This window comes from Xiphophorus couchianus, chromosome 1, assembly GCF_001444195.1.
Source record: "Xiphophorus couchianus chromosome 1, X_couchianus-1.0, whole genome shotgun sequence".
In the NCBI taxonomy this organism is placed as follows: domain Eukaryota; kingdom Metazoa; phylum Chordata; class Actinopteri; order Cyprinodontiformes; family Poeciliidae; genus Xiphophorus; species Xiphophorus couchianus.
The window spans coordinates 15908944-15925207 of NC_040228.1; the positions used below are offsets into that span (position 1 = coordinate 15908944).

A 16264-nucleotide genomic window follows, 5' to 3' on the forward strand; every position below is an offset into this window, starting at 1 on the left:
CTTGAAGTAGTTTTGATCCATAACCCCATTTTACCATTACCGAAACAAATCACTGGTTCAATATTCTAATTTATTAAGATGCACCTATAAGCTGCCATGTAGTCCTTTGTCAAATTAAATTTAACCTACGGAACAAAAACTTACTGACAGCAACTTCAACACTGAAAATGTTTATTAAAGGGTGCTACTATACACATACTGATATTTCACACAAACGTTTACTTCTTTTTAAAAAATGGCAAAAATGACTAAGTTTTTGAGATTTGGGGGAAATAAAAAAAAAGAAAAAGGAAGTGAACTGCAAGGGAATACAAACTCCTTTCCCTTACAAGGAAAATTATGCTAAACATTTGGTCCAAACTTTCCATGCTGGAGAACAGAGCAAACTTTTAACAGAAAACCAAACAGCATAAATTTTTAAAAATCAAACTGCTGGTTTTTAGCACCCATTAGATAAAAATCGTCAACGCCTAATACAAAAACATCCGACTTGCCCATATATATGCCATTACCATTAAAGACATACTTCAACCAACCTCCATGTCTTCTCCAATTAGTAATGAGTCGCCATAAAAACAAAACATTCAGTGACCCCAACATTGATCTCAAAGTAGTTTACATTTAGCTGCCACTAGGTGGCAAACTCCAATAATGTCTGAACCATTTCAATTCTTGAATATGGTCAAGATTGTCCAACCATTAAATATTTTCTTAACTTGAGACTTCAGCTGGAGAAAAAAAAAGAAAATAAATCAAAAGTGAGTAAAACATTTTATTGTACTTTATCAGATAATAGTGTAACAAAATTAAAAATCACATGAGAATAACTGGAAACATAAGAAGGAAAAAAATAAAGTCACTATGCAGAAAAAAACGTTTCTTCAGACTTAGAAGCTGTATTTTGGTAGACATGACAAGAATAACAAAAAAGAAAACTCTCAAAAACTACATGATTAAAAACAGCTCTCAAAAAGGAAGAAATTATGCAGTCAAGAAAACACTCCGGTGGCAGCGTCACAAATATAAAAGCTAAGGTGGATTTAGTACGGGGGACATTGACCAGTAACAATTAATGTTTAGAATGGTAGTCAACAGGTAATACAGTTTGCTCCATATCTCCAATGACAATTTTTTTTTTAAAGGATTCAGTCTCTTAAAGTTACAGTTACATATTCCTCACTGCTATAATCTCATCCTTTTTGTTCTAAAAACATATGCTAAGATAATAAAAAACGTTCATCAAGACAAAGACAAGAACAGTAGAATCTTTCCCCATTAGCAAATCACCCACAACCACTACAGCTTCTTTTTAGTAGGAGCCCCCTACCCCCTCAGCAGTCTGGGGCCCATTGTGCTCCGATGGGGACATGGATGGAGGAAACAACCGTGTCTGCTGTCTTTGTGTCATCACTGGACATGGTACAGGTGAAAGATGAGGGAGGTTTCAGGTGTGGGAAAAAAAATGTCTGACTCAAGGTTGTCCCTGCAGTGGAGCTTTTCCTCTTGAAAACTCACGCGCTGACGGCATCCTTCTCCTTCTTGTCGCTGTCTTCATGCCAGGTCAGACGCTCCTCGTAAAAGGCTATGACTATCTGTGGGCACTTATGATTGGCCTCCTTGGCGAGCACGAGATCAGCCTCATCAGAATCTTTCCTGAAAGGGATAATTGTAAGTTATATGCACTGTACCAGATCACCACGATGCTCACTAGGCACATTTACAATTGTAGATGTGAAAGTTTCACTTCAGTTTAATACATAAGGTGCTTCTGAATTTACGACATACGATTGACCTTAATACAACAACAAAAAGAGACACACACCATAACCATCAGATAAAGCCTTAGGCTCATGTTCTGAGATATCGCATCAACATCTGTGCTGATAAGTGTGTATCAATAATACTCTCCTATGAAGCCACTGGAGTCAACCCTACAAGAATCGAGTGTCCGAGTTCACACCCAAAATGTACGTTTCTTTACAAAGTTCTGAAGATTTTATTTTCCTCATCAACTATCACTTATAATGAAATAGTGTAGTAGAGACATCACCATGGAAACGGGACATGCCCAAGCATGAATGAAGATGTACAACATGTAACAACTGAGATAATATGCAAACACAAAGCTTTATAAACTGGCTTACTGTTTATATAGCTAGAAAGCCATTTTATGCTAGTAATAAGTAATGACATAGTAAGCATCCCAAGCCTTTACACCTGTACACCAGAATTAAGTCTGCAAATCTCAAACAAGTAATATCCTGGAAGATAAAAAAACAAAAAACAAAGACCAAAACAAAAAGAACCCCTTAGGATCTCATCAGCCACATCACAAGTCCTCTTAGAATAAATGTTTTGTAATGAAAGAAGAATTTAAAAAATCTTGGGCCTTGATTTTGAATCAGTAGTTGTTTTAGGGTTAGAAATTTTATGGAAAACATGTCTTTCAAAACAAGTCTATTTTTTTTTTCATTGCAGCAGGTCTACTTTAGGTCAAACCCTTTGCTAAGAAATGCTAAGTTTGTCACTCATTTTTGTTGGGATTAAGGATTTCAGTCAGACATATTGTGCTAATTCTCCAGTCACCCAAAGATTGCTTGAATGGCTTGTCCAAGCAGAAACAAAATGGCCAAGACAACATCTAATCAGACAGTTTAACTGCAAAATGGACTTTTATCTAAATGAATCCCAAAGGAATGGAGTAATCTTAACAATACAAAGGCTTCCAAAGAATATGGATAACATGATCAACAAAACTTACCATTTCATGAGAAACATTAAGTCTCCACATGAGTCAGTCGCTCCTATGATCTTCTCTGGCTCAAGCCCCCTCTCAAAGCCACGTGCAACAAGGATTTCATCCTGAAATAAATAAAAATAATACAGTTGAAAACTAGAGATGTTAGAATTATTTGAATTTATATCTGTTTTCTGAAAAAGGATAACATTAAATGGACTGACCAAGATTTTTTTGTTTTGCATGACATTTCGATAAATGTTCATCTTAGATCGTAGTGATATCCAAGGTAACGCTTAACTGCACTTCAGAGGGGCAGTGTTATGTGTTTTCCAGCCACACAGTGGCATTTTGTAGCAAAATCAAGTAAATATGTTGCAATCAGTCATTATAAAAAATACTGTAACTATCAAATACGACAAACAAAATGTGTCCTGGTAATGCCTTTAAATTGGGCCTCTGTCTCTTTAAGAAACTTGCTCTGACACTCTGCCTTCAGAAAGTCATCACAACGTCACTCCTCTGTTAACAATTTAACAACGTTTTTACCAGGATTGCACGAAAAAGTAGCTGCTATAATGAACTCGGCTGACGTGAGGTTCCACTAGGTTTTTACTAATTGCTGCTGGATAGTTTGAAGGAGCTGACTGGGGGCAGTCGAGATGGAGGGGGAGCACTCTGAGGTGGAAGCTTGGAAATTTGGTATTTGAAGGCAACACTCGATCCCCCCCCCCTTACATTTTTCACACCTGAATGGTTGCCATGAGAGATTCAAGTATTTCTCAAACATGCATGAAAACAAAACAAAAAACAAGGCAACACTCAAGGTGCGTTTTTGATGAGGGAACAACATAACATGATGCAAGGCTTTAAAAAAAAAGTTTATTTTACACAACACTAAATTTAAGAAGCTTTCCAGAACAGGTATGCTTGCTAAAAAAGTCAAATGGAATTATTTGAGTGAACCAACTGAACTGAATGGTCCATTTCAAGATTTCACATCGAGAGACGCACAAAAAACTGATACCATACTGATCCGTTGGTAAATTTACATTAAGAACTAGAGTCAGTTAAATTAAGAGATGCCTAACCCATAAATCACAAATCTCTAAATGAAGAGATTAATTCAGAACAAAAAGCTACATTTGACTCCCCTGTGAACCACAAAGGTGCCAATCCCACATATGCTGATGTATCAAATCAGACTCAACCTAAATTACCCAATATGTTGCATTGATTTGTGCATATAAAACGTACTATGTACCTCTTTCTTTTTCTTGGGCTTGCTACTACCCTCCTCATCATCATCAGAGCTCCTCTTCTTGGAGCTGCCGGATTCTTTGGAGCGCCCCGAGGGGCCAGTGGTGGATTTGCTGGCCCCGCTACTTGGTGTAGCACTACCAGTGCTGCCTTTCTTGTAGGTCTTCATGAACTCTGATATTAGCTCAGGACAGTCCAGATTTTTCTCCGGCTCCCATGTGTTGTGCTTGCTGCAAAAATATCACAGAAAATCAGTACTGGTAAGGGTTGCGATAGTATTTTGACACTATTTCATAAACTGTCTCAAAAATCAAAACTGCACATCATGTGCATTTTCTGTTTCTGGCCGTTGTTTTTTTTTTTTTTTTTTGTACTTACTCCGAGTATCCTTTCCATTTCAGGTAGAACTCCACCCTGCCTTTCACCACCCTCCTGTCCAGCACCTTCTCCACAACATATTCTTCCTCGTCAGAGGATGAGGATTCTTCGTCGCGAGACTTTTTGCCCATGGCACTGTTCGGAGATTAGCAACACGTTGTCTCAAGTCGTCGATACTTCCCTGTTCAAAAGGAAAATAAACAGGGCAATGGTTTAGCAAAATATGACTCGTATCGGTATTAAAAACACATTCAAACATATATTGTTGTAAAATTGTAAAAAAAAAAAAAAAAAAAACCCTCTAGATATAACACATGATGCGCGAATGAATTCTTAGTCGACCACTCATACACTCTTTTTGTTATGATTTACAAACGAAAGCAAGCGTCTCATTGTAGTTAGGTCAGTCTGCAACATGCTAAATATGGTGAAAACTCGATGAAGAGAGTAGCCGAAATCGAGAAAAATGATTTTTCTACCCCAAACATACCTTCCTAAAAGAGAAATGGGTCAGATAGCATCAAGACATTAGCACATAAAGTGCACATTGAAACGAGGCATGATGCAGTCGTGAGCTAACCCAACCCGTGTTAGCTTGTCGTATAGCCCGACAAGCTAACATTTAAACAAACACGTTGACTTCAGACATCAAACCACAAATCTATACTTGCAACAGCACAAGTCACGCTCATGAAGAACGTGTTTCTTACCGTCCGGGTGGAAGAGACAGCGTTTTTCAGCCCTTAACAGCAGCAAAGTACACCGTCTATTGTGAAGCAGCAGAAAGAGGCCAAACGCAAAGGCTACTTTAGCATCTAGCTTGGACACATAAAAGGTGCTGTGCGCAGAAAAAGCGCGCGTTAAGGCGCACAATGAATGTACCCGCCCCCTTTTCGATAACGTGTTCCTTTTTAATTTTTTTTCTTCTTGGAGTGCTTTTGCAAAGTTCTATATAAGTTCTATTTTTTTTTAGATACCATGCATAGTTACATTTTTACCCTTATAATACGTTTTTTATGTTCTGTTCGTCGTTTCATGGTCGAGTTTAATTTTTATTTAAATCTTAATAATACATCTCACTATAAACTTTGCCTCTCTTTGACCATTTCCTAAAGTCATTTCTTTCATCTGGTTACTCTTATATACACAGCAATTTTATTTCTTCGTTTAAAAGAAGATAACAACAACAAACGGACTGTTTTCTTCACACACGCATACAACCTGTATTATTATTTATCTATAATCCATTCCCTAACATTCTTATATATTCTGTATAATCTGTGCATATAGCTCCCATATTTATATTTATACACAATATCTATATCTCTTGCTATAACCCCTTATAGTCCATACATACATAGTCTTGTACATCTGTAATATTATATCTCGTAGAGCACTTCTGGATAGATGCAAACTACATCTCGTTGCTTGTACTTGTGACAGTGCAATGACAATAAAGTTGAATTCTATTCTATTCTATTCAGAAGTGGTCATGTTGCAAGTTTAGTAGCCCTGGATGGTTGCTGGGTCTATTTTGCATTCCCTCGTTTATTTTAGTGGGATTCACATTGGATAGTGTCCCCGTATTCTGAATGTCCTTTTTGTTCGTTGGAATAAACAAGGGTCTTCCTAACTCTTTTCACCTATGTGGCCATTTACATCTGCCAATCTTTTATAACGCATACATAAAAACTAAGTACGCTAAATCAATCTCGGAATAAAATCTGTAATTGTAACTGCTTTGAGTCTACAAACTATTTTAATGGTCAATATTTTTCTTTTCCTTAAACATGAATAAAACACGTATCCTGTCTCGTGATTGGCTGTTCATAGTGATTGACAGCGTTTAGACCTATCAAAGTCCGATGTAAGACTCTAAGAGCCATAGCGGGAACTACCACCCAATGGCAGAGTAGAAGAGGCGTAACTTTCCCTATTTATTCTACTATCCAGGAGGAGTCGGATCGCGCCTGACGCAGAATTCTGCTCTGCGGTCGTTTTACGAGGAGTCTTCAAGGATAAACCTGCAAGATGTCAAAAGACGTAAGTTTAATGCATTTTTCCACCCATTATAACTCAGAAATTATTGTTGTTAGCGTTTAGACGAGTCTTAAGTTTCAATTTGGTGGCTGTGTTTGGATCGCGAACGCAGCGTCTGCTACGGTTTTCCTCCACAGTGGAGCCGCCATTTTATAGCATCCGGGCCTCGTGCTCTTTTGTTCGTTTGTCCAGCTTCTTACGGTACTTAAGTTTATGTTCTTAAGAAACGTAACTATCAAATTCGTTTAAGAAGTAATGAAACAACACACTGATGGGGTTTACGTGTAATGACTGCGTTCAAGATGTAGTATTTAATGTAATTCAGTAGTCATGCTTTAATGGCGGCAGATCCCTCCTCCGATTTTAGCTGCTTAGTGAAAAGTGGGGGTTGGGAGGGAGCTGAAGGACAAAAGCATTGTTTATACTTATTAAATCACGGTTAATAACACTTTACATGATCGGCTACCTTTTTTTCTGCTTCAGGTCCCACGTGAGCCGGAGCAGCTCCGCAAGCTGTTCATTGGAGGCCTGAGCTTTGAGACAACAGATGAGAGCCTGCGGGCTCATTTTGAACAATGGGGGTCCCTTACAGACTGTGTGGTAAGTGTCTGTTTATTTGTCCCTTACTTAGAGAAAGCTACGTTTTAGTGAATAACAATTTCTACCTTTAGGTCATGAGAGACCCCAACAGCAAGAGGTCCAGGGGTTTCGGCTTTGTTACATATTCGTCAGTGCAGGAAGTTGATGCTGCCATGTCTGCCCGTCCCCACAAAGTGGACGGAAGGGTCGTGGAGCCTAAGCGTGCAGTTTCTAGAGAGGTGTGTGTTGCACAAAATGCATTTCAAAACTTGCTGTGATCTGTAAATAACTATGAAAATTATTATTTTAATATCATTATTACTTTTACTCTTAAGGACTCAAACCGTCCAGGTGCTCATGTAACGGTCAAGAAAATCTTTGTGGGAGGCATCAAAGAAGACACAGAGGAGTCGCACCTTAGGGATTACTTCCAGCAGTTCGGCAAAATCGAGGTCATTGATATCATGACCGACCGCAACACTGGAAAGAAGAGGGGTTTCGCTTTTGTCACGTTTGATGACCATGATTCAGTGGATAGGATTGTCAGTAAGTACATGTCTTCTTTATTTTATTTTTTTGCAGTTTTATGTTTAATTTATGTGGCTGTACTAAATTCTTTTTGTCTTCTATATAGTTCAGAAATATCACACAATCAACTCTCACAACTGTGAAGTGAGGAAGGCCCTTACCAAGCAGGAAATGCAGAGTGTAGGAATGGGAATGAGAGGAGGGCGCAACAGCGGGGGGAGGCCATATGATTACGACAGAGGCTTCAACCAGGGTAGGGCTTGTAAGCAAACAGTTATGTTGCTGTGATGGTAATTATAATATATAACCTTAAATGTAGAATTCACATGGTTTTTCTTTTATCCTAGGAGGTAGGGGCAGATATGGAGATGGTCCTAATAACTGGAATGATGGTGGTAAGTATTTTATTGTTTAAATAGACATTGTGTGTTTTTTAGGTTACTGGCTAGTAAAACTGTTGTGTCATAGGTTACGGAGGGGGTCCTGGTGGTCCTGGCGGCTATAACAACGGCGGCAACAGAGGTTATAACCAGGGCTATAACCAGGGTGGTGGTGGTGGAGGTGGCGGCGGAGGCTACGGTGGAAACAGTTATGACAGCAACGGTTATGGTAAATAGTCATGACTTTTGAATTGACCTTTTTACATTTATTTAGGCTGTAGTTTCTTTGACATGGATTTTTAATCTCAGGTAACTGTGGAGGAGGTGGTGGCGGCGGCGGTGGGAGTAACTACAACAACATGGGCCATTATGACCCCCAGGCCTCTAACTTTGGCCCAATGAAGAACAACTTTGGCGGCGGCGGCGGCGGTGGTGGCGGCGGCGGCAGGAGCTTTGGTAAGCCTCCAGAGGGGATGCAGCTGGAACAAGTTTAGCACAGGTACTACCGAGCTTCTGATGTCTTGATTTTTCAGGTGGCTACGGAGGTGGCTCTAACAATCCCGGTGGCTATGGCCGCCCAGGACGATTTTAGAATAAGTGGTAAGCCTCTGTCCATGTATTTCAGTTTGTATTTTGCCAGAAAACCAGAGTTTGTCATTGCAGGAAATATTTGAGTAGAGATAACGTAAAGCAAATACACTCTGGACGTCAGGTCGTACAAAGTCAGTGCATAGTTAACAATGTTGTTCCATATTGTTCAACAGGACTGAGTACTTAGGAGAGGAGAGCAAGGAGAGGAGAGCAAGCGAAGTGACAGGGCAGCTGCAGGTTTACCTCCTAAATCTGCTCAGCCAAACAGTTGTGGCAGGTTACAGCTGCTACAAGAAGAGATGTACAGTAGATAAATCATGGAGGGCCTTCAATTAAACTTTTGTGTCTTCTGTTTTTCTTTCATCAAAATGTGTTTATGAAAAAAGCATTCCAATGAGGGTTTTATGTTTATCTTTTAAGTCTGGCTTTTATTTGTAACTGCATCAAATCAATCTGAAATAAAACACCTTTCAGTTTTTTTAAGTCTTGTTAGATTCTTTAGTGGTTCGGGTAAGGGAGGGTGCATTACTAGATGCAGAGTGGGGATGAGGACAATTCTGAATGTGAGGCATTTGGGAAGGGAGAAGATCACTATCTACCATTGTGGTTGAGGAGTTGTGGACAGATGCTATCATCATAAAGAGGCCATCACTTGGTACAAACTCTACCCTGATTTCAACAAAGATCATCTGGAGGATGCTAGCTTACATGCAAAGTCTGAGGCTAGCCATGGGAGCAAGCTGAGGGAGAGAAGTAGCAAAGCCATCGCCAGGATCATTGAAGCAGGGGAGAGTGAGAACAGAGTCCTGAGGCTAGCTGACAGCAGCTACCAAAGGGCTTAAATGCTGACCGTAGGTAAGACCAGACTTCTCAACTACTGCTAGTAAATCTAACCTTTGAATCGTAGCTGGAAGTCAGTTATATAGCCACCAATGGCGTAAACTTAAGTTTGTATTTGCTTCAGTGTTGATGGTAAAATTGACCTCTGTAATTGTGAGTGGAGGTCAAATCTGTTGCATGCATTTATAACAGAAAATGAAGCATTGCTATTTTTTTAACTCATTTTTCTACTTTTTTCAGAAAACTTTATGGTCCCTGAAATGTGACTTCATTTCCATGACAATGACTCACAGGTACAAAGGAAGGCTTGTATTGACATTTGCATTTTTTATTGTAACAAAATGACAAAACATTTTGTTTCCCAACAGGTTAACTGGACAGTTGTGCAATGCAGAAGTGTTTTAACTTCATTGAAGACTGGAGTGCAGATTTCTATTTTTATTTTTTTTACATCTCTTTTTAAATAAACTTTAATACATTTTAAATAGTTTGGTTTCAGTCATTTTTAAGGAGCAGAAAATGTTTACAGTTACTTTTGGCAAGTTTACTCAAACTGTTGCAAAAATCACAAGCAAGTTGTTTAGTCCACTTGCTGGACTGAAATAGTTTAACACTGGTCTCTCTTATCCATTGAATGAGGTACCAAATAAATACTTCCATCAGGAGTTTGTTGTAAAGAATATTCATCTATGGAGTAAGGCTGGCCGTCTTCATCTCGTAAATGAGAGAAAACTTCCTTGTAGAGGTCTGTGAGTCGGCATTTGATGAAAGTCAAGCTGCGTTGGAACTCCAGCCGCTCCTGTGCCAGATGTTCTCTTTGGGCCTGCAGGTGGTTCAGCTCTCTCTCCAAGTGAACAATGCTCTCCAGCTTCCTCTTCCTGCAGTTCTGGGCCGCCACCTTGTTCTTTCCTCTGCGCCTAATGTCTCTGACCAGTGCGAGTTGAGTGTCTGTCAAAGTGTACTGTGTCAGGAGCTCATTGAAGTCATCCACAGGGAGATTGATGATTTTATCCAAGGGGAAGGGAATCTTCAGAGCCACAGCCTTGCGCTCATCTCTGCTCAGAGGAGCAGGAGAGGAGCTGCTGCCTTGTGACTTTGTGTGCATGCTGTATGAGCTCCCTCTGCTGGTCACTGTTGCATTGCCGTATAGGTCGGGCTGTTTCAGAGGTCGAGGATTCACAGAACAAGTTTGTGAATGAGAGTAACTGGGTTGAGGTGAAAAGTAAGGTGCGTGTCCACCTGAGTGTAGATATGGGAGAGTTTGACTCTGATAGTCCATTGGATAATGTATGTGGCCTCTTCTGCCATGCTCAGTCATGCTTTCTGGTTCACAATCACTATATTGTGTTCCCATATCAATATTTTGGTAACCTGGTCCACCCCCGACAGGATTGTCTGGAGAAGCCAAAGGTGGGCTGGATCCCAGTGAGAGACCTGAATCTGATTCCAGATCATCCCCAGAGCGAACATGGGCGTTTTGCCCCAGCGTAGTCCACAGCATGTGTCGACTTAACCCCTGAGAGATGCTGGTGTTTGGCCTTCTATGGCCCTGAGCGGTACCTGCCATGTTTATAAGAGACGGCTGAGCGTGGGAGGAGATGGGAAGCATTCTGTGAGGCAGCTGTGAATCTGCATTTCCATACACCGCATCTGTGTTGTTGTTGAGACGATGGCAGGCAGGAACGTCTTCAGAGTAACATCCCTCGTAAGTGTCAGCAGTGCTCAGCTCACAGGCAGCAGCAGGAGGAGGTTCTGAATGGGACTGAGTCATCCCAAACTCTCCAGCGGGGGTGATGGGCTGCATGGATTGATAATGTGCAGCTTCGTAGGAGTTTCCACTTTGGACTTCGAATTCCTGTAATAAAAGAGCAGAGTTATTAAAGGCAAGCAGAACTACGCAGTTTTCACCCTCGGCTATACAATCCTGCCTGATCTATAAAATAATGTATAATGTTTTATTGTAACTCATCAGCAAGATGATTTAATAGTTTCATTTTGGAAATATGTCAAATTTTCACCTTATTTGAGGATGTATGGATTACTTTATCATATGAAGTTCTATTAAAAAATGTTAAAATAGTATTTTTGAAAATTGCTGAAAGGAAATTGAATATTTTCTTTAATTATTTAGCGCCACGTTGGCCCTTTAAATTATGTTGTGATTTCAGATTACAACACATTTTGTTAAACAAGATAAATATCACTGACGCAAATACCTAAAATTGCATCCCGTACCAACCTCTTGAAATTTCATGAAATTTTAAATGCAAGTTGGATTGTTTTTTTCTCTTTTTTTTTTTGTTGAAGAAAGTTGTAAGCTGCAGGATCACACCTCTAAACTATGTAGCTTCTTTCAAGTGACTCGGCTCTTTTTGGTTTGCTTTCCTCTCCGATGACTAACTGTTTGATCTGAATGTCTTCATTTCTTGTAATTGGAAACCTTTATCGTGAAATTTATGGAGCATTTATAAGAATTTTTGAAAACATCCTGATCTGTACTGTTTGTTTTTTTTTTTTTTTTATCATGTAGGACTTTATTCATAAAAGTTTATACAAATGCACCAACCTTTATCAATCAAATATTTTAAATTAGGGATTAGATTTATAAAGTGTTTTAAACATTTGATAAAATGCGTGACATTTATAACTTTAATCATATCTCAATATCAATTCCAATAATTGAATTGTTGCCTTGCAGGGAAAAGGGCCTCTGTTTGAATCACAACCTGGGGGTCCATCCTAGATAGATTTTGTATGCTCTCTACATGCATGTGTGGGTTCTCTGGCCTCTTCATGGTCCAGGATATGCATCAAAAGTTCGTCTGTCCTCTAAAATGCCACTAAGTATTAACATGTATCTGCATTTATGGCTGATTGTCTCTGTAATGAACTGGTGACATAATCCAGACCATACCTTGCCTTCCTACCACATGAAAGCAGGCACCAGTGCACTTTCTCATGTACATCATCTAACTTCATTCATTAAATATTACTTCTTATTATGGTTTTAGCAAGTGATAAAAAATATTTGCATTTAATATAATTCTTTGTGGCTTTCAACAGTGTTTTAGGCAACTCACTTTGGGGAAAAAACTATAGCAGTTGTCACATTTTAAAGACACGCTGCAGGATTTAATGCGCTGGTTGCTGTGATGCTTTGCAAATAACATTTCTACAAGCTACACTTCCCTTTTGACTTTGCGTGTGCAACTGTTTTCTTGCGTTCTTTGTCTGATTATTTCTTTTAAAACAATAAAAAGCCTGACTGATTTTCACAAATATTGTGTATATTTTGTTCTTGTTAAGACATTTTGTTATAATTTATGAATTTGTTGAGCAAATGTATATCATATTAGTTAAAACTAGTATATAAAACCTTTAATTGATAATGGATATGTCAATGCCAAGTAAGGTATAAAAAATGTTAGCAATTTAAGGTACAAAACCGCTTAGTTTTAAAAAAATTTTTTATTGAATTTGACTTTGTACATGTAGAATAACGCTTTTTTTTGCATGCTCAACGTGTCCCGCTTCAACTACTAAATACTTCTCTAATCTTTCCAAGGCGGCACATTTGCTCACAGATCTGTAACATAGGTACAGATCTCTGAATTTTTATTTGTCAATAAGGAAAAAATAACCATTTCACTTACATTTATTTAACACTTTGTTGTCACAAAAGTAAAAATAAAACTGTACAGCAAAAAAAAAGTAAATTTTTATATCACATGTTATTGGAGGGTTGAAAAATTGTCATGTTCGTCTGTTATTAAAAGATTACTAAAGAACAATGATTATTTTTGGAGGTTTTCTTTACCTGGAGCTCAGTGATGGCCATCAACTCCTGCCAAGCCATGTCCATCTCCATGTCCTGTGGCGGTCCATGAGGCCTGACTCCATTAAAATTAGCAGGCATGGACAGCCCCCCACACAGCCTGCCTGGAGTAGCCACCACCTTATATAGCAAAACACAATATTTGTAATAATAAACAAAACACATTCTTGAACTTTTTTAGGCTACAGCATACACTGAGTTGCCTGTTTTCCATCTCATCTCAGGACCTACCTCACAGCTTCTCCTCAATGGGAGAACATAGTTGGCCGTTGAGCACATTTAGAAGAGCCGTTCACTGGTCCACCTGGTGGAGACACATAACTATTTGTTACAGTGATCTGCTGTCGTCTCGCCACGAGCTGTTAGGTGACAGCACGCTGCTCCACGCACATCTCAAGGAAATTACACATCTGGTAGCCTGTCAGTTGTAAATAAGAGACTGTTTGGGTGTTGTGTAGGTTCTTTTGAAGCTCATAAAAAGTTCATTTCAGTTGAGTTGACTCCTCCTATCAGCTGTTCCAGTGTGCGGCAATGCCAAGCCCTGATAACACAATCTGCGGGAAAACAGCGTGCTCTGAAAGACAGAGTAAGGACAGAAGGCTGTTTGGGAAATTTTGCTCTTGATTATTCCAAAATTTTCAGGTTATTAAAGTTTAGCTGGACGCCATGGAAGGAGATCATCTGTAAATCGTCTTTCCAAGTTTGTCAGGAACAGCTGGCCACATCTACTGTACTGTTTGGGGATTCCTTGTCTTAAATATATGACCAATAAATAAATAAATTACTTATTTAACAGCAGACAAAATCTGTAAGGAGCACCAGTATGACTTGAACATTGCCTTGTCATATAAAAAAAATAAAAAAGTTAAAAGGAGTTGTATTAGTCTATACTATACCATACCACTGAAAAATTGCTTTCTAAAATATTTTCAAAAATACATATTTTTGAATTTCTATGCAACATTAAACAATTTCGGTTCATATTTGGCATTACAGTAAGTAAGCTAATATGTTCTTCCTACCTAAAGTACAAATAACAAAGGTACTTGTTATTGTGATTGAATAATTTATTGAGATAAGGTATATATAAATTTGCATCTACAATTACAAATAATAAATAATTTAATATGTTAATTCTGTGCATTTTTATCCAGTCAAACATTTGTTTATTTATTTTACCATTAGTAGTTTCATTATGAAACACAGACTATTTTATGTGCTTTATTGCAATAATTGTACGTATTGAAAAAAGTATAAGTGGAGATTTCTTAAACATAAAAAGTCAAAATTCATTCATTCTATTTTTATTATCTTCTTATCGCTTTGTAATTTTCTTAACATTAATGTATAAATTCAAGTAAGCATATATGCACTTTTTAATATACATCATTATAATTTCTTTGAAGCATTAGTGTGTAGTGCCGTGTGTAAGTTATTGCACGATGTGTGATAATGTGAAGTATGACATTGTAACAAATATGTTGTACAGTAAAGGTTGCTGTATTTGTTACAAGTTTCCTGTTCTCTTTGGTTGTGGGATCAAAATGTACCTACATAAAACAAGAACATTTTATTTAGTACGTTTTACTTATTTAAACATTTGGATTGAAATGTTGTACTCCTTCAGTTGAAATTGCATTTGCTGTGAGGAGAGCATTGTTATTTCACAGTTATGCAATAAGTTCAATACAAAAAATTCTCCAGCCTAATCACCAATATTTTATTTTTAATGTCTACACACACAGAAATGTAATATGTAAAAATTTCAAATGGCATTTCTGGAGAACATCGAAATGAAATATTTCTCTAAAAGCAGAAGGAAAACATAAATAAACATACCTGAGCAACATCTTTATCATCTTCAGCAGGTGATGAGGAACAGCAAAGACACATGTGTCAGTCCTGGAGGTGAGCACAAGAAAATTACTCAAAGCCTTTTTGACGATGGCAAGAGGTGTGACACGTGAGGCCTCTTGTTCTATCTCTTCTCTTACTGTGAACCTCACTGTTAGGCTGCACATTCAGCCACCAGCATAAATGGGATGGCTCGATGCAGACAAACGCAATCTTCCTGTAAAGCACCCACACCAGCACACCGCCCCCCCACCCCCCCTTTTTTTTCTCTTTTCTTTGCGCTCTTGTATCCTTAATTCAAACTTGCGCCCCAACCTTCAAATTTCCCTTTTGCCCTCACAAGAAACCACAAGCCAACAGTGTGGCACACACCACGGCAATTATTCTGTCAGTCCACAGTGAAGCAGGAAGATGTTTACAAATCTAAAAAATGAATAAATAAAGCATTTTTTTTTTTTTTTTACTCTTAACGAAGTATACACCTATCCTGGTTAGATCAAAGATGTAAAGCAGAATAAAAACAAGCTACATTGATGTCTCTGTCCGGTCCAAAACCGCACAAGAGCATTGTCCTCCCAAAAGTGAAAAGGTATGAGGAGTGTGATTTGGAGCACCTGGAGTCAGAGGCAGCATTGCAGTGAGGGCCCTACTGGAGGGTTGGAGGCAGGATTGAGACTCAGTTTAGCGGAGCTGGAATGCACACCCCTCCGACAGGTAAGAAAGCCTGCATTGTTCCTTTATCTGGCAGAGCAACCGCCAAGGGAGATACAGGAGCAGGGGGAAGAATGAAGGGAAGCGTGTCTTACATAGCAAGTGACCATTGAAATCCCACACAAAAAAATCCCCCTCATTGCCCAGATCTAAAACATTGTGAGGACTGAACTCACAAAGGCTTTTTATGTTTTGTGTTACTGTCATGTTGTGCTGTACCTTACAAAAAGGTCCATGCTAAGTTATGTTTATGTATTTTTTTTGTCTTTGATAACAGAACACCTTGTCTTACGGTAACTCTGATTACTCTAGGTTTATGATAGATCACATCAAGTTTTGTTCTATGTAAAACGGATGGATGATTGTATTAAAACACTTGGTTATCATAGTAAAAAAATTATAATTTATTCACTTTTCTCCATAACATACTCTGAGATCTTGTGCTAAATTAAACAATGCACTCTCATAATAACATAACCAAAAGCTATATGCACTTTTACTTCTGCCAAAAAACAAAAATAACTACATTGT

The 16264-nt window shown here is 38.6% G+C and overlaps 3 protein-coding genes across 6 annotated transcripts; 1 reads left to right on the forward strand and 2 right to left on the reverse strand.

Annotated features, from left to right (window-relative positions):
* Positions 1-342: 342 nt before the first annotated feature.
* On the reverse strand, positions 343-5251 carry cbx5 (chromobox homolog 5 (HP1 alpha homolog, Drosophila)). Its single transcript, XM_028001097.1, has 5 exons — positions 5086-5251; positions 4376-4556; positions 4002-4227; positions 2762-2862; positions 343-1653 (listed from the first exon to the last, which is right to left on the reverse strand). Exons 2-5 carry the CDS (start codon positions 4504-4506, stop codon positions 1512-1514), a joined length of 600 nt encoding a protein of 199 aa, XP_027856898.1. The 5' UTR covers positions 4507-4556; positions 5086-5251; the 3' UTR covers positions 343-1511.
* A 1017-nt stretch (positions 5252-6268) lies between these two features.
* Positions 6269-9818, forward strand: hnrnpa1b (heterogeneous nuclear ribonucleoprotein A1b). 3 transcript variants are annotated; one of them, XM_028000824.1, is made up of 11 exons: positions 6269-6418; positions 6899-7015; positions 7087-7233; positions 7330-7540; positions 7629-7775; positions 7870-7917; positions 7991-8131; positions 8212-8358; positions 8436-8502; positions 8667-9626; positions 9702-9818. In XM_028000824.1, the coding sequence occupies exons 1-9, from the start codon at positions 6407-6409 to the stop codon at positions 8492-8494; spliced, it is 1029 nt and encodes a 342-aa protein (XP_027856625.1). In that variant the 5' UTR covers positions 6269-6406; the 3' UTR covers positions 8495-8502; positions 8667-9626; positions 9702-9818. The 3 variants fall into 3 exon arrangements, with proteins under 3 accessions (XP_027856625.1, XP_027856706.1, XP_027856797.1); XM_028000905.1 differs by having other exon boundaries at positions 9574-9626; XM_028000996.1 differs by lacking the exon at positions 8436-8502 and having other exon boundaries at positions 8212-8401; positions 9574-9626.
* On the reverse strand, positions 9641-15200 carry nfe2 (nuclear factor, erythroid 2). Of its 2 annotated transcripts, XM_028000691.1 has the most exons (5): positions 15008-15200; positions 13559-13742; positions 13400-13472; positions 13151-13288; positions 9641-11188 (listed from the first exon to the last, which is right to left on the reverse strand). In XM_028000691.1, exons 3-5 carry the CDS (start codon positions 13445-13447, stop codon positions 9941-9943), a joined length of 1434 nt encoding a protein of 477 aa, XP_027856492.1. In that variant the 5' UTR covers positions 13448-13472; positions 13559-13742; positions 15008-15200; the 3' UTR covers positions 9641-9940. The 2 variants fall into 2 exon arrangements, with proteins under 2 accessions (XP_027856492.1, XP_027856409.1); XM_028000608.1 differs by lacking the exon at positions 13559-13742.
* Between the last annotated feature and the right edge of the window lie 1064 nt (positions 15201-16264).